Genomic DNA, 25,959 nt, shown 5'->3' on the forward strand with positions numbered 1-25,959 from the left:
AAGAGCGGAGAGTTGGTACACAGAGCAGGATTTTGGATGTAGTTACATGTGACCCCTGTATCCAGGGTGTGCCTTGGGTAGGCATGAATGAAGTACAGTGAGGATGGGATTGTTAGCATTGAGGAGGTCAAAGCTACAAGATTGAGTAAATTGCCCACATGGACTTTTAACTCACAAAGGATGGAGACAAGTAGATTAAACATTAAAAATTTTTAAGATTAAAAATTGGAGATTAAAACCTATAGACCAGATACTTAAGTACAAAAAGAATACTATAGGAAAGGTATTTGGAAGATGCCAGTGTTATGCCCAAGATTTCAATATTGTCCCCAAAAACCAGAGACCGCCGGGGAGACCAAGTCATGCATGCAAAAGCAAAGGGCTTTATTACAGACTTAGGCTTGCCAGGGCCTAAGCTCGGGCTCATAGACCTCACCAGCACAGTGGATCTGTGCTGAGAGCCCCAAAAAAGGGGGGGCAGGGCCTTTATGGGTTTGGGAAGGGGGAGTTACAGGAAATTGTGACACAGGTACAGAGGTCCAATCACTATAGCATAACATCATTGGCAGTAACTTTAACCATACACATTGTCCAGAGTGTTTGTTACTTTTGGCGGGACCCAATCACAACATTTAGAGTATTAACCAATTACAGAGTAGACCCAGGACCCAGGACTCAGGACCCTCACGTAGGGTGTAACTAGCCTTAAGCAATAAGTGATTATCTATAGCTTCTATCTCTAGGCCTGCCTTTAGAAATGTTAAGGGTGTTAGCTGGCCTTTCCTGATTGGGTGTTACAAGGGTGGTCCCTTCTGCCTTGGGCAATGTGTGCCCTTTTATTGTCTAATGATTCTGAGAAACCGACACCTAGGCCTCCAAGGTCAGAGGGAAACTTGAAGCCTGTCATGGAGTCAGTTTGGTTCAGACCTGCGTCCTTACACCAGAAAGGTAGAGTTGGATAAAGTGAGGTTCAAAAGTGAGGAATTTTTTTTAAATGAATGTAGGAGAACAACTAACTATTTAAACATAGCAATAAAGGCCCAGAGAATGTCTCTTGGTCTGTGATTTATATACTAATAAACATCTGTGGAGAATGGTAGTGTCCTCCAAGGTAAGCTGATTGTTAAGATGAGGGGGTAGAAGGAGAACTCCAAAGAGTCTAATGATAAAAGGGAGTTATTTTGTGATGGAATGGAGATCCCATGGAACAAAGGGGAATTACTCTTTGATGGGGATGTGCTGGGAGTTAGCAGTGGGTAACAGGTTCTTGGGGTGGTGCAACAGAGTAGGGGAAACGAGTAAAGCCGTAGGGCAATAAGACTAGTAACTGGATGGGTCTTTGTCATATAGATTCTGGCATGTTATCAGGGTCCATTCACATTTTCAAACTGGACAAGCATTATGAACTATCTACATACAGAACAATTAGAACCATTACAAATTTAGTGTTCTGGAAATTTATATTTTATGAGATGGCATTTTTGCCGTCGACATGGAGAATACCTACTGACAACTGAGTGGTTTAAGCAACTGAGTAATGAAGACACTTATAAAATATTAACATAAAGAAAAATCTTTTAGAAAGTCTCGAGATGACATTCTGCTCTCAGCCATTATTCAACCCTTTCTTCATTCAGTACTCAATAAATTTTACATGTCTGACATGCACAGAGATTCTCTGGGCACATACCCTCATTGGATTCACAGTAATGGTTACCTTTAAATGGTGACATTTCCTTGGAGGCCAAGTACGGAAAATGACTTGTAGTGACTCCATGAAGTGATAGTTAACTTCAGACAATTGTGCAATTTTGTTAACTGCTGTGTCCTATACGGTATTTCTTTTGCTTGTCAAGTCCTCCAGGTACCTGGTCTTCTCTTTTTTGCTTTTTTAATCCAAAATCAGTGTCCTACCCAAGCCCAACCATGTTCTCACAATCAATTCCTTTTACTGAATTAGAACATCTAATCCTCTAGCTTTGTTTGGGGTATTAAGAAGGAAAGTTATCTGATTAAGACAATATAGCAAGGTACAAGTGATTTTTTTAAAGTTATAACTGATTTTTAATTTTAACTTTCTTTAGGGTCTTTTGATTTTAAAATGAGAATACTTAGAAATTGTGTGCAGTGGATGATATCGAATATGGGCCTTCTCTTGTACATCCCTTCTTTCTTTCTAACTGCTAGCCACCAAAGTAATAAAAAGAAGCGACTTGGCTCTCCTTCTCTAATAGGAGCTTGTCTCTCCAGATATTCACACAAACTGAGGATACATACAGTTATGGTGTAATTTTAAAGAACATGCAGTCTCTCAAGTATCTCCCTTACCAGTTCATATCAGCAAATTCCTCCCCTTGTATTTGGTTTACTTGAAGTTATTTTTATTGAAATAATCTGTAAGTGGACAGTGAAAGTCAAACTACTATTTCTAGAAGGTTTTTGCTGAGGAGAAGAATTATATTTGTTTGGAGACTTCATCAGCTTTGTCCTTGACCTATTTCCTGTTTCAAATTATGGCTATCACGTTGTCTTTGAATGTACTGTAGGAAGGAACTATCATGATTTCAGCCCTTCTTGTGAGCTAGGTCCTGACTGAGTACTTTCTCTACATTTTCATTTGATTCTTACAAAATTAAGGGGATAGAATAATCTCCTCAAAAGGACACTCCATCTTGGAGCAGGTTAACTGGCTCAAGTTTCCATAGCTAGGAAGCTTGCAACCGAGGGTTTGGACTCAAGTTGATTTAACTCGCCTACTCCACTTTTTCCCAGGAATTCTATGTGCTTTATGGAGGAGGAAGCTTGAATGACATGATCAGCCCTAACAGTGATCACATGAGGACCGGCCATCAGTCACATAAGGAAGGCTAGAGAAAGTGAAGTGAAGCACTGAGGGGAGGTTGGCTTTAGAAGAAGGGATTTGCTCAGCTCAAGATTAGGCCTACATCTAACTAACTAGTTGTTCCCAAAGACTTAGAATTTGCTGACTTGATCTTTTGTGCTCTTCTAACAACTTCTGTCAGTGCTGTGCTTTCAAGATCTTAGTTCACATCTGTTGCTTGGGTCTGCAGACATCAATGTATGTATACCCACTGTTACGTCCTATACCTTGGGTCCAGATGAAGTTGTTTTTGCTTTTAAATAGATATAGCTAAAATTTGAAGAACCTGATTTATAGAATGTTGCAGGTCATGGATTGAAAATTTCAGGTACCACAGATATTTCTATGAAGCAGCTTTTGCCAAAGATAGCACTTTGAAGTAGAGAATAATGATTCTGTACAGGTTCTTCATGGTATTGTGACCTGAAGCATCTCTCCACTTTCAAGCTCCTAGTTTCATAATGTTGTGTTTTCCATCTCCATTAGTACAGGTGTAGGAATGTCCTTGGTCAGGATATATAGATCGTCTTGGGAAGACTAATAAGTCTTTTTGGTGAAGTGGGCCTGTCAGCAAATCAATGTGATAACATTTTTTACATGGCCTTACCTTCCTTTGATTTTCAGCCCAAGTTGCCTAATAAATATGGATGTTCTGTCCAGGGGATTTTCACTCTCATTATGGAACTGATGTTGCATCACAGCTGTAATCGGTTTACAACCTTTCCTGTTATCTCCGGGAGTGCTATCAGGATGGAACACTTTTAAGTTCCATTATGAAAAGCTGTCATCTTAGCTGCTTGTCTAGCCTGCAGAACTAACCACCTTTTCATCAGAGTGCTTTCAGGGGCTCTAATATGTGACATGATTGAAAAATGGGCCACTGGCAATTTTGTGGGCATGGGAATTGGTTAGAAGGTTTCTACCTTGCAGCTTTCCCATTAGGGAATTAGCTCTTACAGGAAACTTCCCGGTCATTTGAACTTGGCTATGATTGCCACATGTTAGGATACTGGTATCATTTGGGAATGTGGTTTCCTCATTCACCAGATAGGAGATGGAATAGATCTAAAGTGTGAACATTATTAGAAGAGCCATCCTCAACTATGCATATTCTGCCTATGTTATAAATAATAGCAAAAGAGCACCGTCTTTCATGACCAGTGTAGTTTTAAGAGCTATTTTTATGTGAACATGTAATCAAATCAGGCACGGCATTGCCTTGTCTACAGTCATTCTTTTTGAAAGAATGTTAGTTCATTTATGAGGAACTGTTATACCCCCTTTCCTCCACATGGGGGCTAAATCAGGGTATAAATTGTTCAAATTACTTACTTTTGAAACATCTGTTCCTTCTTTCCACACCCATATCCAAAGACAAATTAAAGAATGTCAAGTACATGTGAAGAGATGGATGGAGCTTCTCTTCTTAGAAAATGTCTTTAATACATTTGACCTCATTTGCAGGCCCAAAGGATTAGTACAGCTCTTTATCCTAGGATCCCCAAACCTTTGATCGTCTCAATAGCATCTTATTGTTCAAACTTGTTTTTTATATTCCTATGGTATTAACCTTGGAAGTTTTTGCTCCTTTTACCTTTTTCAATTTTCCCCCTAAGGATAACTAATTTACAGCCAATGTTTAATTGTAATATAGGTGACTGTATTAGAGAACAGAACTAATAGGATCTCTCTCATAAACATGAGAGAGAGGAAGAAAGATTGATTTTAAGAAATTGGTTTACATGATTATGGGGACTTCCAAGTCTGAAATCTGTATAGCACTCCAGCAGTTTGGAGACTTAGGTAGGAATTGATGTTATAGTCTTGAGAAGAATTACTTCTTCAGGAAATGGGAGTCTTGACTCTTCAGGCCTTTAACTGATTGATGAGGCCCCTCCACCTTATGGAGCATAATCTACTTTACGCAAAATTTATCAATTTAAATGTTAATCACATCTAAGAAATATCTTTACAGCAACACCTAGACTGGTGTTTGACCAAATAAGTAGGCATTGTAGTCTAGCAAGGTTGACACATAACATTTACCATGGAATCACATTATGGTTATGGTGAACAATTTGAAAGTTTTAGAATAAATGGACATAGCATCTCCAGACATAGTATACAGAACACACATTGAGGAAGGCACTACTAAAATAAAGAACAGGTATAGTCATGAAATGTCTGGCCTTAATTAAAAGTCAGAGTTTTCACTGGCATTCTATTAGCCAAATCCAGCCTGCAGAATGTTGGACTCATATTGTAATTTAAAAAATGGATTAATTGCCAATAGTTGAAACTTGGGAACATTCATAGCAGTAAGGTCTAGATTTTTGACTTCTCTCAGCTCTGGCAACCAGAGCTGCCAGACTGTGCTACAAGGAAGGGCAATGTTATGAGAGCTGGCAGAGTTTGTCAGGGGCGGCGGGGGGGGGGCGCGGTCCTAGCTTAAACTTGACTGAGATTTAGATTAGGAAAGTGAAAGAGGACATTTTGGTTGACCTTATATGAAAGACAGGAAGGATCCTATGTGAGGAAACTTGCCTAATGGAAGAACAAGTATGTAAGTTCAGGGGTAGGAGAAAATAAAATTGATTTGTCAGATAGAAGCTAGGATATTAATTAAGGCATAGTGGTTCCTTTAAGAGTTCAACCTAAAATCTCCGTGCCTTGAAACAACTGAAGTTTATATCTTGCTTATGGAAAGTCCAAAATAGGTGTGCCTAACAGGTGAATCTTTCAAGCAAAGATTTAGTGGTCTAAGTTCTTTCCATCTTGTGGCCGTGCCACCTGCAGTCATAGCAGAAGAGAGAGGCTGGATGGCTTAGTAGGGACAATTTTCACAGACCAGACCTGGAAGTGGTACACGTAATTTCTGCCTACAGTTCGATGGCTGCATCCCACCACAAGGGAAGGCTGGGCCGTGTAGTCCCGCTGTGTGCCAGGGCAGAAATGGATACAACTGAGCAAATGGCTAGTTAGTCTCTAGCACAAGAGATAAGGATCTTGGGGGTAAGCATGCAGGAGGTGCTATAGGATATTAATAAATTCAGCCTGGGTCTACTGAGTACATACTGTGTATGTGTTGGATGCTGTGTTATGCGCTGAGTAGGTTTTTGAGTAAAGGAACATGGTGAAAGGATTATTTTGAGAAACTTGTCTGGTGGTAGAGTGTAAAACAAAGAAGTCAAAGTCTAAGTCAGGGTGGATGGTGAGGAAATGGTTGTCTTTCTCTAGCTGGGCACCAGTGAGACTGTCTATGCATGTAACAATATCAGTATTATCAATAACAATCTTAATTACTATCTCTCATGCAGTATTATAAGCAATTTTACATATACTTAGTCATCACTCAAACTTATGATGCAAATGCTACCATGATTTTCTTTTATAGGCAAGGGAAGCAAGGCTTTAAGTGATTAAATTATTTGCCCATATTCACATAAATCTTGGCAGAGCCTGAGGATTTGAACTTAGGTAGTCAGTGTTATTTTATAGCTATTGTAGAATTAATAAAATGAAAAATGTAATAGAAACATAATGAACAGTAATGAAAAACCCTGTTATCGATTTGGGAGGGCTGCCTTAGTAAACTGAATTGTACGAAGTGAAATTAGAGGAGCAACCTGTTAAGGAATATCACTATCCTTGGGCAGCTTGATTGGATTTAGATCAATTTCTAATGAGCATTCTTGGTAAATGCTGGGCTGCTTGCGATTGTGACATCTTTGTTAACTACAAGTACTCGGAAAAAATCGCTTATTATCTTTAATTCCTTATTCTGATAAGTATGTCAGAACATCCTCTCTCTGTCTGATATCTTTGTCATGATCATAATATGCATACTCGCAAGTAATGAACTTAAAATAATACGTGTCTGATATTTCCAGAAACATTAGCAAACCCAGAAACTTTGTGTTGTTGACGTGAAGTTCTGTTTTTGACAGTTGACTGTTGGGACGGCCCAGATGGAGAGCCCGTAGTACACCATGGTTATACTCTCACTTCGAAGATTCTCTTCAGAGACGTTGTGGAGACCATCAACAGGCACGCCTTTGTGAAGAATGAGTAAGTACAACGACCCCTGGGAGCCAAGCCAGCACACAGAGCCCTGGCTGATGTACCATGACTGCAGCACCACACGCTCTTCCCTGGAGTCTTCATCTCCCTTTCTGCTGCCCTCATTCTCTCCCTCCTTGCCAACAAAGCATTGTGAGCGAGTAATAAGGGCTCTGTGTTTGTACTTTCTTGTGCTCCATGTGTTGTGTACTCCACTCTCTCTCAAGACATTGCTTCCTTGAAGCGTGTTCTTGCAAAGACTGACCTCAGAATTTCTAAAGAGTGTTCATGAAGTTTGGAAATGCAGATTACTATACGTGATAAAGTCTGTTGATATTATATTACAATACAGCAAAATAATAACAGCTAGGTTTTCAGACTTGCTGCATGCCTTATATATACTGAAGTGTCTAGCATCCTTGTGGTACTTGACTCCTCCTTGGCATTGGATAATGGTGACTCTTTTCTTCTCAATACTTGCTTTTTGGGGCTTCTATTATAACATTCTCCTCTATGCTGTCATTGCTTCTCTCTCTTGTGTTTTGTTTTTTTGTTTGGTTGGTTTTTTGACCTATGGTCTTCTATTCCATTTCCTCATTCCTTTAGTAGTCACTATTTCTTAAGTTGTTGCCATTGTTCTCCTTTTGGATTGTTTAATTATATGTCCAGAACTTTTACCTAAGTTTCAGAGTTATGTAGCAAAAGTCTTAGTAAAAATTCATCCGAGTGTCCCATAGGTACCTCAAAATCAACAAATGTTATTATTTTAATCAGATATTTAGTGATGCCTACTCTAAGTCAGGCATACTATAACAGGTGCAGAGAGCCACAACACTGAGCAAAAGAGATGACTGGTACCATCAGGGAGCTCACATCTCAAACCAAACTCAGCATTTCATTCTGGCAAACCTTCTCTTGCTCTGTTTCCTTTAAAATTTTTTTTAATGTTTATTTATTTTTGAGAGGGAGAGAGAGAGAGACAGGGTGTGAGCAGGGGAGGCATAGAGAATGAGGGAGACACAGAATCTGAAGGAGGCTCCAGGCTCTGAGCTATCAACACAGAGCCTGATGCAGGGCCCCAACCCACAAACCGTGATATCATGACCCGAGTCAAAGTTGGACGCTTAACCGACTGAGCCACCCAGGTGCCCCATCTCTATTTCCTTTTAGTTAGGGGTAGCACTGACTACCAGTCAGTATCTTTAGTCAAAAACTGAGTCATTCTAAACTTGGCCAATTCTTGTCAATTCTACTTTTTAAATTATCTTTTGACTCCATTGCCTTCTTTTCATTTCCCTTTGGGCCATCGTCCCCACTTGTACAATACTTTTCTTTCTGAAACTATAAGCATGATGATGTAATTCTTTTTTTTTTAGTGTTTTATTTATTTTTGAGAGAGAGAGATAGCGTGAGCAGGAGAGGGTCAGAGAGCAAGGGAGACATAGTATCTGAAGACAGGATCCAGGCTCTGAGCTAGATATTAACACAGAGACTGATGTGGGGCTCAAACCCACAACTGTGAGATCATGACCTGGGCTGAAGCTGGATGCTAACCGACTGAGCCACCCAAGCCCCCCTGTAATTCTTAAACTTCTTCAAAACTCCCTATCGTACACAGTCATGTCTTAAGTGCCCTTCAAGGTTTGGCCTCTTCTTTCTCTTCCAGGATCTTCTTCCTCCATTGCTCCACAGAGATGCATATATATGTATATATAGCACCCACTTACAACTATTGACTTCTGCCTTCTTTTGAGTCTTTAAGACCAAGAACTTATTGAAAATATGGAGCTATGCCTTATTCATTCTTTATTGCCTAGCAGATGCCTGCAATATACCATAAAACTAAGAAATGATTCTTGAATAAAAAGAAACAAAATGACAATTGCATAAAATTAATTTCATAGAATTTAGTGGCCTTTAACATTTTTAATATTTTATCTTCTTATTTATTAACCATGAGGTTAATATGCTGATATAAAGGATGACATTTGCTGCATAGTACGTTTAGTTTATGGCATCTGCTACCTGGAAGAGTCCCAAGTACTAAATTCTGATGGACCTTTTCTACCCTGATTGCTACTAGATTTATCAAAGTTGGTGAAATTATTTTGCCATTATTTTCCAAAATGTGAAGTTGGGTGTTGAAAAGATGTGCCGCCTTGGAGGGCCTTTTGACATCTTGACAGCGCTTCAAGTTTGGGAATACTTAGAAAAAAAGCACTTCACGTTAAAATTGCTATGCTTGTTTAGCACATTTTAAAAGTTCAGTCTTTTTCTTAGGCCTTCTTTATACCCAGGTTTCTCAATCTTAGCACTACTGACATTTTGGACCAGATACTTCCTTGTCATGGGGAACTGTCTTGTATATTGTAAGACGGTTAGCAGCGTCCTTGACTTCTACACACTAAACATCAGTAGTGCTCCCTCCCTCCCCTGTACTGTGACCACCAAAAATGTCTTCGGACATTGACAAACATCTATTTGGGAAGAGTGCCACATAGTCTGTCCTCTCTTCTGCTGAGAATCACTGCTTTATGTTTAGCTTCATTAGACAATAAGGATTTTAATAAACAGATTGATAATTTATTTACTTATTTTTTAAATTTATTTATTTTGAGAGAGAGAAAGAGAAAGAATCTTAAGCAGGCTTACGTTGTCTGTGCAGAGCCTGATGTAGGGCTCGAACCCATGAACCCATTAACCGTGAGACTATGACCCGAGCCAAAATCAAGAGTCAGACACTTAACCGGCTGAGCCACCCAGTGTCCCAACCAGATTGAGAATTTAAAAATTCATTGTTAGAACTCCTTGATGCGATTGCATCGACAATCTCTTGCTCGCTTGTTGTTCTTTTTCTCTCTTTCTAACATTCTGGGGTAAAACCCATGTGCCCATGAAAGCAAACAGATTATAGCAAGATAACCCACTCCAGTCACCAAGGTTTATCCTCTGATATTACCATTGGCATCAGGTTTTACTAATGAGGAAAGAATGTAGTTTCAGGAGGTCATAGCCCCACTGTGGAGCATGTGCTATTCAAACAAGCCCAGAAATAAATTGTTTTTCTCTACATAGATGAATTAGTTGATTTAAATATTGTCTTATGTACTCTGGAAAATACATATTCCCTATTACTTCAGAAGATATGTGATGGAAAAGTAGGGGAAAAAACCCAACAAGCTAATTTTGAAATAATTTATTACTCTGAAGAAAAGAAGTCAGAAGAAGAGTAAGATCAGTAATCAGTCCTTGTTCCCTTTCTGCCTCGGCCACCAACTCCCCAGGCTGTCCTTGGTCATCAATCTACATGGGTTTCAAATACTCTGCATAGAAACCTGAGGGCTTGTGGGGAATGAATGTTTGACTTTTTTTCCTTTCTGAAAGTAAAGACTAGTATATAATTTTATACAAGTGATTTTTAAAATGCTTGGCATAGAATGCTATAAATCACAAAATTCCATTATGATACTTTATCCTCAATAGTAATATTCAAGCTGGGGGCTGATAATATATTTTTAGAGTAAATGTCTACATATAATGACACACTGTGGTCTCTAGGATGTTTATACACATTTTTTAAAAATTGAATTTAAGTTTTCATACTGAGGTTTATTTTTTTAGTATAGTTGACACACAGTGTTACATTAATTTCAAGTGTACAACATGGTGAATTGACAAGTTTACACATTATGCTCTGCTCACCACAAGTGTAGCTACCAACCGTCACCATACAGCATTATTACAGTATCATTGACTGTGTTCCTTATACTGTGACTTTTATTTCCATGACTTATTCATTTCAGAACTGGAAGCATGCACCTCCCCCTCCCCTTCACCCATGTTGCCCAACCCTTTATCTTCCCCTCTGGCTATAATCACTTTGTTCTCTTTATTGATAGGCCTGATTCTGCTTCTTTATTGTTTATTCATTTGTGGGTGGGGGGTTCCCCCTTAGATTCCATATATGAGTGAAATCATATGGCCTTTGTCTTTCTCAGTCTTATTTCACTTAGCATAATACCCTTTAGGTCCATCCATGTTATTGCAAACGGCACAACCTCATCCTTTATTATGTCTGTGTAATGCTCCATTGTATATATGTACATGTGTGCGTGCGTGCACACGTGTATGTGTACCACATCTTCCTGATCCATCTGTCTATTTGTGCACACCTAGGTTGCTGCCATATATTAGCTATTGTCAATAATGCTACCATAACATATGGGTGTGTGTGTTTAAATTAGTGTTTTAGGGTTTTGGGGGGTAAATACCAGTAATCGAATTATTGATTATGATATTTCTATTTTTAATTTTTTGAAGAATCTTCATACTGTTTTCCACAGTGGCTGTGCCAGTTTACATTCCCACCAACAGCATACACCTCTATACCAACACTTGGTATTTCTTGTGTTTTTGATTTTAGCCATTCTGACAGGAGTAAGGGGATAGCTTATGTAGTTTTGATGTGCATTTTCCTGATGATGAAGGCTGTTGAGCATCTTTTTATGTATTTATTGGCCATCTTATATCTTTTTTGAAAAAATGTCTATTTAGGTCCTTTGCCTATTTTTTAATTGGATTATTAGGGGGGCATTGGTGTTGAGTCGTATGAGTTCTTTTTACAATTTGGATATTAACCCCTTTTTGGATATATCATTTGCAAATATCTTCTCCTATTTCGTAGGATGCCTTTTTGTTTTGTTTGTTGATGGTTTCTTTCATGTGGAAAAGCTTTTTATTTTGATATACTCCCAATTGTTTATTTTTGGTTTTATTTCCCTTGCCTTAGGAGACCTATCTAGAAAAATGTTGATACAGGTGATGTCAGAAAAATTGCTGCCTGTGTTCTCTTCTAGGATTTTTGTGGTCTGAAGTCTCACATTAAACTCTTTAATCCATTTCGAGTTTATTTTTGAGTGTTGCATAAGAAAGTGGTCCAGTTTAATTCTTTTGCATGTTGCTGTTCAGTTTTTCTCAGCACCATTTATTGAAGAGACTGTCTCTCCCCTGTTGTAGGTTCTTTCCTCCTTTAGATTTTTGAATAGATAAGACAAAATTACATTATATGAGTTTTCTTTATTTAGGCTTATCTCAAAATTTTCTCTTCTTTTTTCTTTTAAAAGAAATATAATGTATGTACCTTTTTAAAAGTGCAAAATATTAAGCGACGGCATCCCACATGGTGGGTATTCTGTTCAGCCATCATGCCTGGCAGAATATATTTGGCCAGAGGAGTTTCTCTAAAAACGCACCTTTCATCTTTCTCATTTTAGTGCTTACCGCTTTCACAATTATTGTCGTTAGGATTGTAAGAGCAGAGTGAATTTAGAGTGATTTTCCAATACCCCTGTGCGTTGCCTGTACTTGATGCTTTTAGAACATGTCTCTATCCCCTTAGGTTCCCAGTCATACTGTCCATTGAGAATCACTGCAGTGTCCAGCAGCAGAGGAAGATTGCTCAGTACCTGAAAGGAATATTTGGAGACAAGCTGGACCTGTCATCTGTAGACACAGGAGAGACCAAACAGCTTCCAAGCCCTCAGAGTCTGAAGGGCAAAATCCTAGTGAAGGTAATTACCTCCAGAAGTGCAATAAAAGACATTGATGACCAACTAAGCCCTCCCTCCCTTAAGGACTAAACACTGGCTTATCAAGAGAATAATGGAGTCAATCCATGAAGGGTCGCCTAGATTTGTGTGTGCATTTTGTTCCAACTTATTAATAGTTATACCTTCAGAAAACTTGTTATTAACCAACCACATATTCTGGGATTTGTTTTTGTGAAGTGAAAATATCAATACTTATAAGCCGAATGTTTAATACTTGAGTCTGTAATAGTTTATACTGGCTAGAAGTATGTGTATAGGAGCAAGAGAAGGCTCCTTGTGTCCATATCCGACAGCATTTCTTTCAGATTCTTCTCTCCCATTTCAAGCTCTAGTAACTGTCTGTCAAAAAAAAAAAAAGAAGAAGAAAAAAAAAGAAAGACAGAAAGAAAGAAAAAGAAAAAACCAACCACAGTCTTCACGGTTGATCAGCATTGGTTCAGGAAGTGAGAAGAGCTCGCTGCCCAGCGAAGCGTGGGCACAGACTCAGTGCCCCACAGGACTCGCGTGCGTGCGAAGGAGCAGTCGGTGAAGAGAATGACATTTTGTAAACAGATTTTCTGAGGGAGGAAATTTACTACCTGCCATGAATGTTGTTAATACAAAGAATAGCCAGAAAAACAGTTACTTGAAATCTCACAGGGCTGACTGATTTTACTTAATTCCAGTTAATTTTATGTGTTTGGACTAACTCCACCCTGGATAATTGCATTATTTTGATACCAAAAATCTAAGGAAGAGCAGCAAGGTATTAATATTCAAATTAGATCATATTTTACTTAACAAAAATGTGTATCAAAATCCCCAAATTTCACAAAGAAGGCATAGGAAAGTCAAACAATGTAATTTCCTAGGAGTACTTTAATAGGATCTCTGATGGAGGGCAGGAAATAGGAAAGATGTGAAACATTCATCTTTGGAATAGGTCAAAACCCACTTTTCTATCAGTTAAATGAAAATTATAGACTGAACTCATCAAAGAGGTATTGTCGGGCATTTGTATGTGTGAAAGCATTTTGTATAAAAGCTCCAAATAATGTGAGAGATAACATTAAGGTCAATTTTCCTGAAATCTTGCTAAAGCAAACTCTTGTGGTAAAAACTGATTGCTGGGTTAGAAAGCTAAATGTCACCTTAGTAGCCTTGTAAGTGTTTCCATGTTTCCTGTAGTCTTTAGCAAGCATTCAGAAGGTTAAATGCAGTGTAAGGTCCATTTGATTATAACACTTCCCTTTTGGACAGTGGAATTTAAGGTAGATATTTGATATGAACTGAGTCCCTTCTGCATAATTGGACTTTGGGTCATTTGTCATTAAATATCCAACACTTATGAGCACCAGGATGCACTGGAAACAGCCGACCTGGGGCACTCAGTGAGGGGAGTGGCAGCAGTGTGGACTGTGAGCATTTGAAGGCATCTAAGGTTCATTTTCTAGTAGCAACATTCTTCAGACTTGAAGGAGATCTCCTAGATTTATGGACCAGTGCATGTCCATTCGAAGCAAAAATAAAGGAATGGGTTTTCCTAACTTCCTTTAGCATCAGAACAATCTTTGAACCAAAAGGCACCATTTTAGTGGCTACTTAACACTTTAGAGATTGATAAATTTTTTATTATTAATTATAATACACATACTTTCCAAGTGTGTATGTGTGTATATATATATATACATATATATACACATATGTACACACACACACATACATACACACGTATCTCCTAAAAGTAAACAAAACTTTGCTTTTGAACAAAAATAATAACAAACTTCATAATTTTCCATAGATTCTTATTGCTAAAAGAAACTGTAACTATTTGGTCCAAGCTTCTTACTTTTTACAGATGTGAATCACAGAGTCATTACCACTCTCCTTGGGTCGTATAGCTTGGAGCTGAATGATACCTATCATTCCAATCTCTAGCAATGCTTCTATGTATCATGGGCCAATTAATCTCATTCTTGATGTTCCTGCATGAAATCGTATGTAGAGCAGAAAGAGATCCCTAAAAGACAATTGTGTATTCTTTGTATCTGCTAGACCACAGCTAAGTTCCTTAAGTCACATTAAGTTCTGCCTTAATTTATTCTATAATTTTCCTTAGGTGTAGCTGTTGATAAGCATCAAGAAACAATGTTCTGTTGCACTGCTTTTCTTCCTATCTGCCTGGATAAATTATCTTTTGAGAACCAAAAATATGAAAGAGTTGGTAAAAAAAATATGGCCCTTGTGTCTTTTAATTCAATTTTAAATGGATGGAAAATTAGGGTACCTATGGGTGCTCTGAGCAGCAGCTTTGTCTTTGTTCCCTCACCTGCCACCACACTTAAATGAAGGGGAAGTAAAGCTTGGTGCAGCTGCCCTCCCAGCTCATCAGGGCTTGCCCATCACCGTTACACTTTGGTTTCCATCTTGTGGTATCAGAACTGTTTCTCTCATTCAAGGATTGTTACCCCTTACTTACAGATGTTACTTCTCATTTTTGCTAGTTCTGTTCTGCTGAACATGTAAAAAATATGTTGGCTTTGTTCTATTTCAAAGAGGGGACTGCTATCATTACATTTCAAATGTCGGGTGGACAGATCCATCTTGGATTTGTCATTAGACCCAAAACTTGTTGACTCTGAATAAGTAGTTGGTGGGTGAATAAATAAAGGCAGTCATTAGCTTGCTGTTTATACATTCCTGAACATGTCTGGTCACCACTAAGTTGAGTACCTTATTTCTTACGCTGCTATATTAACATAGCTACTCTATAGTGCCCTCTAAAATAAAGAAAAATAAATTTGTTTTATAGAAGTCTTCTGTATCAGAAAAGACTTAAATCAATATATGGACATAAATGCTTTAATTGTGAGCTGTTCTGTTATTAATGATACAAAGGAAGTGAAAAAATGTTCTGCCATATTTACTTAGAGGTATATGTATGTGTATATCTATGTATCTGTATCTCTACAAATGTTTGTGTGAAAAAGAAAGGAAATAGTATAGTTTTCACTTTGCAGATAGCACGTACAAATAGGGAGTGTAATACATATTAGTACCAAGGGAAATTAAATCTCAGCCTCTCAGTGCTATAAGTGACCCTCTATAAGTTGAAGAAAATGTTTAAGTATCCAAACCTCAAGACTTTAGAGTCTTAATATAGATTTTGTTTTCATTATATAAATGATTTAATCAGATTTGAAACTATCACTGTGCTAAGGACTCAAGGTCAAGAGCTCTGGGTATCAGGGAAAGTACAGGGAAATGGGGATGGAGGATTCTCTGAAAACCTGACTATGCTGGTGGTCCTGTGCATAGAGGAGGTGGGTGAGGAAAATATCTGCATGCCAAAGAGCGCCAATAATAGTGTGGCGAGTGGGAGAATGAGAAGTTACTGGGGCTTGAGTTTAGAGAAGATCAGCCTGGATAACAGTCTGGGATGTTTAGAAGCTTATCATTATTTTTGGCTGCAAAGCATATGAACATTTTTCCATGTCTAATGAACTCCCCCCATCTCTATGTTGTTGTTGTTATTGTTTTAAATGTATGTATTTATTTTGAGAGAGACAGAGACAGTGTGTAAGCGGGGGAGGGGCAGAGAGAGGGGAAGGGAGAATCTCAAGCAGGCTCTGCGCTACCAGCACAGAGCCCGAAGTAGGGCTCGAACCTACATAACCGTGAGATCATGACCTGAGCTGAAACCAAGAGTCGGACACTTAACTGACTCAGCCAGCCAACTGCACCCCACCTTCCCCTCCATCTCTATATTTTAAGGAATCCCCCTCCTAGTGGCTGAACATGCTAGACATTTGCTTTTGCAGCCTCTCAGAGCTAGGGTGTAGGCACGGGCTCTAGATGCTACCATTCGAGTGAAGCTGCACCAAACATTAGACATCCACACTGTTTTCATTTTTAAATTGGGTGTGTTACTCCATTTCAGGGCAAGAAGTTGCCTTATCACCTTGGGGATGATGCAGAGGAAGGGGAAGTTTCTGACGAAGACAGCGCAGATGAAATTGAAGATGAGTGCAAATTCAAGCTCCATTACGTAAGTTACAGACTTAGTTATATTTTTTACCCTCAGTGTGTTGCAGTAGAAATTATTGCTGTGTTAGAATCCTCACAAATATGGTGGCTCTGGTGTAAAAGGGATATTTGTTGAAAGTTACTTAGTGGGGAAACACTCAGATGCTTATCGAGTCAAGGATTTTTATGTCTTACGGTTGGAAGGAATGTTTGTGATTAACCTTTCTGACCCCCTCTCTAGGGACAAATCCTCTCCTATTACAAGTTTGTCAAAACTCAAATTGCTGTTGAAAATGTCATGGTCTTGGCTGAAAGAAAACTGGCTTTAACATTATGGCCTCTGCCTCTTGCTGGCAACCCCACGATGCTCCTTGTCAGCGGTGGCTTACAGAACCCAACGGCATGTGGTCTGCTCCTCTAGGATGATACTTTGCATCAGCAGGTTTCCAAGCTCTTCCAGAAATAGGACTCTTGGCTAAATCTTAGTTTCCCACATCTTGGATAAAATAGCACAGGGTAGTTTGCTGTCTGAATGGTGCTTTAGACCCCTGTCTGAGATCATGGTCCTGCCTTCATAAAAAAAAAAAATCCTTTAGCTAGGTATTCTAAAGAAAATGCAAACCCAGAGGTAATGTAGAGCTTAAGGAGATAGATACCTCCCTTCCTCATGGCGGGGCTAGGATTTCTTGGGACCCTCTTACCTCTACAATTCGCATGATTGTCAAGATCACATGACAGCCTGAGAATAGCCTTCCTGCCCGCCCCCTCCTCCCCCACATTAGTTTGTTAGAGGGTTTGCAATTTCATTTCTATGGATAAGTGGTATTCCTTTAAATATCAGGACTATTATTCTTCCCTCAAAAACACAGATAAATTTCGTACAAAATATTCATATTTACTACATCATTGCCCTCAATTCAGTTACTACATTGCAGAAAGCAGTCCATTTTCTTCGAAATAATAGTAATGAGTATGGCTTCCTGTAGTTACCAAAGGGAGTCAGCATTATTACCAACGGGGCACGAGGACAATGACAGCTGTTGTCTCTGTAGACACGGTTTTCTTGGCTTTAATGCAATTTAAAAAGGATGAAGTGGGAAAGGTTCAGCTTGAACCGCAAAGGACAGATTACTGTCTGTATTAATCTGTTGCCTTTTATAGTTTATATTAGTGCAGTCAAATACCAACAATAGGGCTATGGTCATAGAAAATCAATCTAAATAGATATACATAAGTGAAAATGTAAAATAGTTAAATAGTTTACTTTTTACTCTTTCAGATATTTACTATTTAAATTTTTTTTAATGCTTTATTTATTTTTGAGAGAGAGAGAGAGAGAGAGAGAGTGTGTGCGTGTGTGTGTGTGTGTGAGCAGGGGTAGGCCAGAGAGGGAGGAAGACAGAATCTGAAGCAGGCTCCAGACTCTGAGCTGTCAGCACAGAGCCTGACGCGGGGCTTGAACCCATGAACTGTGAGATCATGACCTGAGCCAAAGTCCATTGCCCAACTGACTGAGCCACCCAGGCGTCCCTAGATATTTATTATTTTTGTAATTACTTATAGGTATGGATAATGTAGCTCTGTTTTTTAAGCTTTATTTGATAAACCAAATATTTGTCTCTGATCTTCATTATCTTTGCATCATTTTCCCCAAATCTCTCGATTACCAGCTTCAGAGTAGTCTATCATTTGAAAGCAGGGAATAGAGAGGTTTGACTAAAGTGTGTAGTTTGGAAATACTGTTTTAGTGAAAATGAGCAATGGAAATTTAGCTATTATAACAATGTAGTCACTTATTGCTCTGAGTAAAACCCAACTTGTCCTAGTTTCTAAATTCACCCAGTTATATAATTTTTCTTCTACTATCAGTAAGCTCCTAACTTTTCATGTGAAGTATCTATAATTATAAACTAGAATTTGCTGTAGTTTTATGGAAACAAATCAGTAACTTCACCTGTGAAGATACCCAGTGGATTCCTCCCATCTTCAAAGGCTCCTAGTTGTTTTCTAGGAAGCCCTACAGGTAGATAGTTTAGAACATGATTCTGTAAAGATAGGTATGATCTTTTATTTGGATTCTTTGATTTTGGCTTCAGTAAAAGCAAATAGCACCTAAATTGTGAAGTTTTACAGGTATTTCTCTGCTAGATTCTAGGAGAGAAAATACATAAGGGAATCAATATTCCAGTGGAAATATATAGAGTTTTTACTCCACTTTTTCTAATCATTTTTTCCTATTTTTGAGTCCTTCTGAGAAAAGGCAGTGCTGTGTTTAGGAAGCCAAAGTGTAATTCTGTAATCAGTCGGTTGACAGTTTTCTTGTCTGCACAGGGTTCAGATGCCCTTATCTGAGTGCTGAATGTAAATTGCTGATCACATTTCTGCAAAAGAGGATGTACACTGAATAACTTATGTGAAAGCAATAATTACCTTAGAGGAGTTCTTAACCTCAGTTTTAAGTTAACAGCATGTGGTTAGATTTACAAATTATATCTGAATTATTGCAATAAATAAAAATTTTAACTTAGCGTTTGTGAATACCAGATCACTGACTCTCACAAGACTTATACAAGACCCACTGGCATATTCAACACATTATTTATTGAGCATCTCTTTTTGGAAACGCAGCCATCGTGTTGTAGGCGTTGGGCACATATCAGTGAACAAAACACACTGAAATCTTTGCCTTCATGAAGTTTACACATTATTGGGAGAAGAGGAGGATAAATAAGAAATAAAACAAATTAGTAACCTGTATAAGGCACTAAGCAGTGATAAGTGCTAAAAGGAAAAACAAGGTAGGGAAAAAGTGTAGAAAGAAAGTATGTATGTGTGTAGTACATGTGCATATGTGAGCATATGTGTGTGTAGGCGTGTGTGTGCGCATGCGTATATGTGGGCCTGCGCGTGTGGGAGTGTGTGTGTGTGTGTCATGTGCATGTGTACTATGGGAAGAGTCTATTGAAGTTTTAGATAGGCTGGCTAGGAATGGTGTCACAGAGAAGATCACATATGAGCAAACACCTGAACGTGGTGAAGAGTTAGTTGTGCTGATACCTGGGGAAGACTGTTCCAGGCAGAGGGAACAGCAAATGCGAAGTCCAGAAGTAGGACTTAGGCTCCCCCACATTACCCAGTGTTAGAAGCAGAGCGGAAGGCAGGACCCTCACACAGATCTTAGTCCTCCTGGGCTGTGGTTACTTCTAACTAAGGGATTCAAACCACACCAATATTTTTTTTGCTCGTTCAATAAATCTTTCAGTTACTGAATTAATTGAGTCCTTTTAGCTTCTGACTGATACATTTTGTGGCTTCACCCACAGACAAAATCTGGTCCATGATATATAAGCCCCATGGAAAAGTCAGTGTGTTCAGTGACTCAAGAATCACACAGCTGAAAACACACAGGGGACAGTTTCCTTTCAACCACAGGACAGTTATCTAACAGATTTGATTCAGTGAGGCCAACTCACCATTATTCATCTTTACGGGTTCCTCTAATGTCAGTGTGACTTACAGACTTTCCACCCCTGTATTTCAACTTCAATGATGTTTTTCTTCTTCACTGAGTTATTCACTATCTTTTTTCTTGTGCTCTGTGAATCTATATTCAGCCAGCCTCTTAGACACAAATATTAGCTGTCTTGTACATGAAGCTCATCCCATAAATACTAAGCCTTCCAACAAGTTTTAAATGAGCCCTTGTTCGGTAACACATAACAACTTTTTCACACCCCGTAGAGAACTCAGAACACTTCCTGGCACATGGTTTGTGCTCAATAAATATTAGATATTGTTCATGATAAGAATAGCAGTAGTGGCACTGTTATTGCTAATGTAAGTCCTGAGCTTGACCTTGAACAGAGGGTGCTCTAGAGAGCTAAAGGAGCAGGCAGGAGACAGTAGAGGAGAACACACTTGGATGGCTGAGAAGCAGCCCAAGATCTTCAGACACCAGGCTTGGAAAGCTCTAAGGCCCTCACAGAGGATGGCTAATACATTATCCTTCCTGTCTCCAGATTTTCGCCTGGGGGCAGGGAAAAAACCATTTTGGGATGGTGAGATATTCCGTGTTTTGTTTGAAAGTAAAGGTCCTCAGCTTTGACTGCACATTGGAATGACAGGGGAGCTTCCAAAAATCCCAATGTTAGGTCCTAGCCCAGAGATTCCCATGAAATTGGTCCCGGGTGGGGTGTGAGACTTGGGAACACTCCCCGTGGGTTCTGGTGGGCAGCAGAAGTAGAGCACCTCTGTTTGACAGGGTCCTCTTTAAGGCGCAGCTGCTTCAACTCAGTTCCTTCCCTGTCCTGCTGTTTCCCAGCCTGGGGTAGTAGCTGTGGTTCTGGCTCTACTTTCCCAGTCCTTCAATTTTGCACTGGAGAAAAAATAAGAATGTGTTATTTATTTTTGGTAGATATTCCTAGATCTGATTTACCTCTAAGAAACAGGAATTAGGAATCCTGATTTCTTCTCTGGTAGAAACTACTCCCAACCATCTTAAAGAGCTACTTCCTGTACCCCCCCCCCCCTGGCTCAAGGAACAAATGAGTGAGATGCATGTGGCTTTCAGCTGTGGTCCCTGCTGTGGCTGCACCGTGGCTGACAGGTCAAAGCGTTAAGTGTCTGTCTCAGCTTTCTTTCAGTAGTGCTCCTGGGTTCCAGGACCAAATGATAACACATTAATGAAACCTCAGTCACACATTTATTTGTTCTCCGCGGCTACGAATTTTCTTGTGCCGTACATCGCAGAGAAGAGAAAGATCAACAGGCAGTAATATCATTCCTTCAGCAACTCACAGTGTTTGGGGGATGTGAGGGGAATAATTAGAGCCTTTGTGCATTCCATCTGACCTGGGCTCTCTGGGCAGGCTGTGTATGCCTTCTCTTTTGGTCCTCCCAACAAATGTACTCCCTGCCAGGCTCTGGGTCACTTGATCCAATGTGCTCACCTAGAATTCTTTTCCTTCTGAACTTAATAAGTAAAACCTACCATTTCCCACAGAGGAATTATGGGGATATAGTTCCCAGGTGTCCTAGAAGAATAATGGCTGTCAAGGGTCGTTTGAGTGGCTTAGTTGGTTAAGTGGCAGACTCTTGATTTCAGTTTGGGTTATGATCTCATGGCTCGTGGGATTGAGCCCCAAGTTGAGCTCTGCACCGATAGCATGGAGCCTGCCAGAGATCCTCTCTCTCCCCCTCTCTCTACCTATCCCCTGCTTGCACACATGCTCTCTCTCTCCAAATAAAAAACTAAAAAGAAAAATGGTTGTCAAAAGATAAGTCTGCTTATGATTAATTAGATTCAAGAATTTATCTTTTTCTGTAACAGTATGAGAGGGATGGCTACAGCATTATATAGTGAAATAGAGACAGAATTTTGAATTGGAAGTCTTAGGTTCAAGTCCCAATTCAGCCATTTTCTAGACATGTGTTTCTGGACAAGTTTTGAATCTTTCTGCCTCTATATCGTGAGTAAAATTTGGCTAACCCTAGCACTACCTTAAAGGGCTCTGGGCAGCTCAGATAAAGTATCAGTATATTACTGTACTTTGTGAGTCTTAGCAGGTTATACAGTCTTAGTTGCTTTTTCTATATTTCCTCGTGCTGTTTTCCATGTTCATATGGTTACTAGTTCTTACTGATAATGTTGGTTTTCTCTGCACTTTTACCCATGTTGGAGTGCTGTCACTCTACTCTCTGCCACATCATCAATTCTTATTCATTGTAGGAGATTCAAAACCTGTTCAGGTCTTACCCCCTGGTACCTAAGACCTTACTTGGAAAAGAGCCTTTGTAGATGTATTAAGTTAGTGCTGTGGAGATGGATTAACCATCTGGGCCTTAAAAGTCCAGTGATGAGTGTCCTCATAAGAAGAGAAGACACAGCAGAAGCAGGGGACACACAGAAGAAGGCCATGTGAAGAAAAGAGGCCCAGGCTTGAGTTATGCTGACAAGCCAAGGAATGCCAGGAGCTACCGGAAGTTGGGAGAAGCAAAGGAGAATGAGCTCTGCTGATGCCTTAATTTCACATGTCTGTCTTTAAAAAATTTTTTTAATTTAATTTTAGAAAGAGCATGAGTAGGGGAGAGGGGCAGAGGGAGAGAAAGTGAAAGAGAGAGGAGAGAGAGAGAGAGAGAGAGAGAGAGAGAGAGAGAGAGAGAGAGAGAGAGAGAGAGAGAGAGAATCTCAAGTAGGCTCCATGCTCAGTGCAGAGCCCGACAGTAAAACCTGATCTCATGACCATGAGGTCAAGACCTGAGCTGAAATCCAGAGTTGGATGTTCAACTGACTGAGCCACCCAAGCACCCCCAAAATTCTGTTGTTTTAAGCTACCAGATTTGTAGTAACTTGTTACAGCAGCCACAGGAAATAACTGTACTCATTGTTTAAGGGTTGGCTCTGATTTCCTCTACTCTTGGAGGTCTTTCCCACCCTCCCCGAGGCTGGATGAGGCACCCCTCCTCTGTGTGCCCATGACACTACTGACTTCTACCATTTGCACCTGCTTGTGTAATTATCTATTCATGTGTCTGTCTTGTCCATGACCCTGATGGTTCTGAGACAGCGGGGTTGTGCCTTAGTAATGTTTCTCACCTGGCATGTAATGGCTTGATGGGTTTGTTTTGTGCAACATGAATTTTGCTCTCAAACCCACATCTTTATTAAATTCCTCCCCAGCACATTGGTCTAGGCTCCTAGTACTGGAAGGAGGAACTGATGTGTCTGGCTTTTTCTCTGTAGTCCCCTGTCCTCTTTCTGCCCATGATGCCATGTTAGTATTATTGCTAATGTACTTCTCAGACACGTACCTACCCAGAGACTCTCAGCAGCTCCACACCTCTTGCATCCAAGTGCCTCTACCATCTGGCCCTAACGTACATTTCTAGCTTTATCCACCATACCTTCTTCCATGAACTCGTGCTCCAGGAGGACTAATCTGCCCCTGTGTGTACAGAGCACACGTCACTAAGGTGAAGCCTCTGCCGGAACTCTGGAAGATGGGAGCGCTCCCCTCTTTCTTGCTGTTGCAGAGCCTCAGACATGTCCAGCTCTTCTTGGATGACTTCTTGGTCCCTTGAGCAGGGATGCCATGCTCCTTTTCAGAACTGCTGTTGTACCGGGTGCCTGTGCTTTCACGAGCATCTGTAGCATCTCTGCAGGCACAGGCAGCATGCAGAGCAGCCCTTTCCCATCTTTGCGTCTCTTTTTCAGGACCTGAGGGCATCCAGTGAAGTGGAGTGCCTTGTTAACTAGATATATTAAAGACATTTGTGCATGTGATTTTCGTACGGGGAAAGTCAGCAACCTACTGCGGTGTAGACTTACTTTTCCAAATTTCCCTCAAGACATTTCTATTGCTTCTCTCTTACAAGATTTTGTGGAAATGGAAGGCATTACCAGAAAACTGCCTGGTTCTACAGGGTTTACATATAATGACCTCTTAGTAACACACGTGCAAGGAAGACTACTCTCCTTCTCTGCGGCTGGGGTGGCCTCCAGCAGGTGACTGAAGAATTAGGGACGATGGCTGGGTAGGGGGAGGTGAAAGGAGCTGAGGAGGCCAGGGCCCCTGGTGTCAGGCAGAGCAAGGGGGCCAAAAAGCTCTGCTAAACAAGACTTCAAGGAAATGATACCCCTTGTTCACCTAAAAATTGCCTACGTTGTCATCTGGATGTGAGGATAGCATTATTACCCAAAACATTTGTGATCTTAAGGTAATCATAATGAGAAATCACAGCACTGGTCAGTAGTGAGCTCCCTTTTGTTACACACTGGGATCAGAGATACTGAAGAAACTTTTATCTCAGAATAATTTTCAATTTCAGAGATTTCCATAACATTCTTTTCCCCTCAGTGAAGGAAGTGATTAAAAAAAAAAACTCAGCACAGTTTAGGTGCCTGAGTGGCTCAGTCAGTCAGTTAAGCATCCAACTTCGGCTCAGGTCATGATCCCGGAGTTTGTAAGTTCAAGTCCCATGTCAGGTTCTGTGCTGACAGCTCAGAGCCTGGACCCTACTTCAGATTCTCTGTCTCCCTCGCTCTCTGCCCTTGCCCCATTCGCACACTGTCTCTCACTCTCTCTCTCAAAAATAAATAAACATTAAAAAATTAAGGAAAAAATAGCAGATTTTTTTGCTCCAATTTACCTATTGTAGATATAGAAAACTTAGTTTTCAAAAGTTCTCCTTTGCTTCTCCTCTATTTGAAAATGCAATGTAGGCACACCTGAGGGGCTCACTTGGTTTAGCACTCAACTTGGGCTCAGATCATGATCTCACAGGTTGTGAGTTTGAGCCCCATATCTGGATCTCTGCTGTCTGTGGCACAGAGCCTGATTCAGGTCCTCTGTTCCCTTCTTTCTCTGGCCCTTTCCCTCTCGTGTCTGTTTTCTCTCTCAAAAATAAATAAACATTAAAGAAAGAGAGAGAGAGAGCAATGTAGAGGTGCCTTGGTGGCTCAGTGGCTTAGTATGTGATTCTTGGTTTTGGCTCAGGTCATCATGATCTCAGGGTCATGAGATGGAGCCTCATATTGGAGGCTCAGTGTGGAGCCTGCATGAGATTCCCTCTCTCTCTCTCTCTCTCTGTCTCTCTCTCTCTCTGTCTCTGCCCACTGCCCCACCCCCGACTTTCCTGTGAGAAAAAGGGAGGGAGGGAGAAAGAGAGAAGGAGGGAGGGGGGAGGAAGGGAGAAAAGAAGGTAGGGAGGAAGGAAGGAAGGAAGGAAGGAAAGAAAAACAAAGAGACAATCTACCATGGTGGGAAGCATTTAGGAAACCCGTATTTGAATTCTGCCTCAGCTACTTGTTAGCTTTGTAACCTTGAACAATTTAATTTCTCTAAACATCAGATTCTGTATCTCTGAAATGAAAATGATAAGACATTATAAAGTTCTTGGGGTTGAATATAGTCATAGTAATTATTTTGGGGGGGTGAGTGTATGTATTTGGGGGGAAGAACCAACATAGTAAAATGTGCTTAACATCTTACAGGTAATTGAAAGATAAATTATAGAAGCAGTGGCCGCCTGAATGAAGGGTGTTTTCTAACTGATTCTGTGTTTCTTAAGGGAAATCATTTCCATTGCTTAATTCTTTGCAGAATAATGGGACCACTGAGCATCAGGTGGAATCTTTCATAAGGAAAAAACTGGAGTCACTGTTAAAAGAATCTCAAATTCGAGACAAAGAAGATCCTGATAGTTTCACAGTGAGGGCACTACTGAAGGCCACACACGAAGGCTTAAATGCACATCTGAAACAGGTATATCATTCTCTCTTGGACTTGTCCTTTAACAGGAAAAAGAACAGACCTCATGCCCTGTTTCTAATCATTTGTCATTTGTGAAATGCTTCTCCAGTTCTTTCCATTTCTATGCTCATATTACTTGAGAAGTGAAAATCTC

General features: G+C 40.0%; 1 protein-coding gene across 1 annotated transcript in view; it reads left to right on the forward strand.

Annotated features, from left to right (window-relative positions):
- Positions 1 to 25,959, forward strand: part of PLCH1 (phospholipase C eta 1) — a 207,928-nt gene that overhangs the window by 152,495 nt on the left and 29,474 nt on the right. The window contains exons 10-13 of the mRNA XM_029940011.1: positions 6,829 to 6,949; positions 12,339 to 12,510; positions 16,469 to 16,576; positions 25,656 to 25,817. Of these exons, the coding sequence (XP_029795871.1) occupies positions 6,829 to 6,949; positions 12,339 to 12,510; positions 16,469 to 16,576; positions 25,656 to 25,817 (563 nt within the window). The remainder of the gene's footprint in view (positions 1 to 6,828; positions 6,950 to 12,338; positions 12,511 to 16,468; positions 16,577 to 25,655; positions 25,818 to 25,959) is intronic.

The sequence above is a fragment of the Suricata suricatta genome, chromosome 5 (assembly GCF_006229205.1).
Source record: "Suricata suricatta isolate VVHF042 chromosome 5, meerkat_22Aug2017_6uvM2_HiC, whole genome shotgun sequence".
Taxonomy (NCBI): domain Eukaryota; kingdom Metazoa; phylum Chordata; class Mammalia; order Carnivora; family Herpestidae; genus Suricata; species Suricata suricatta.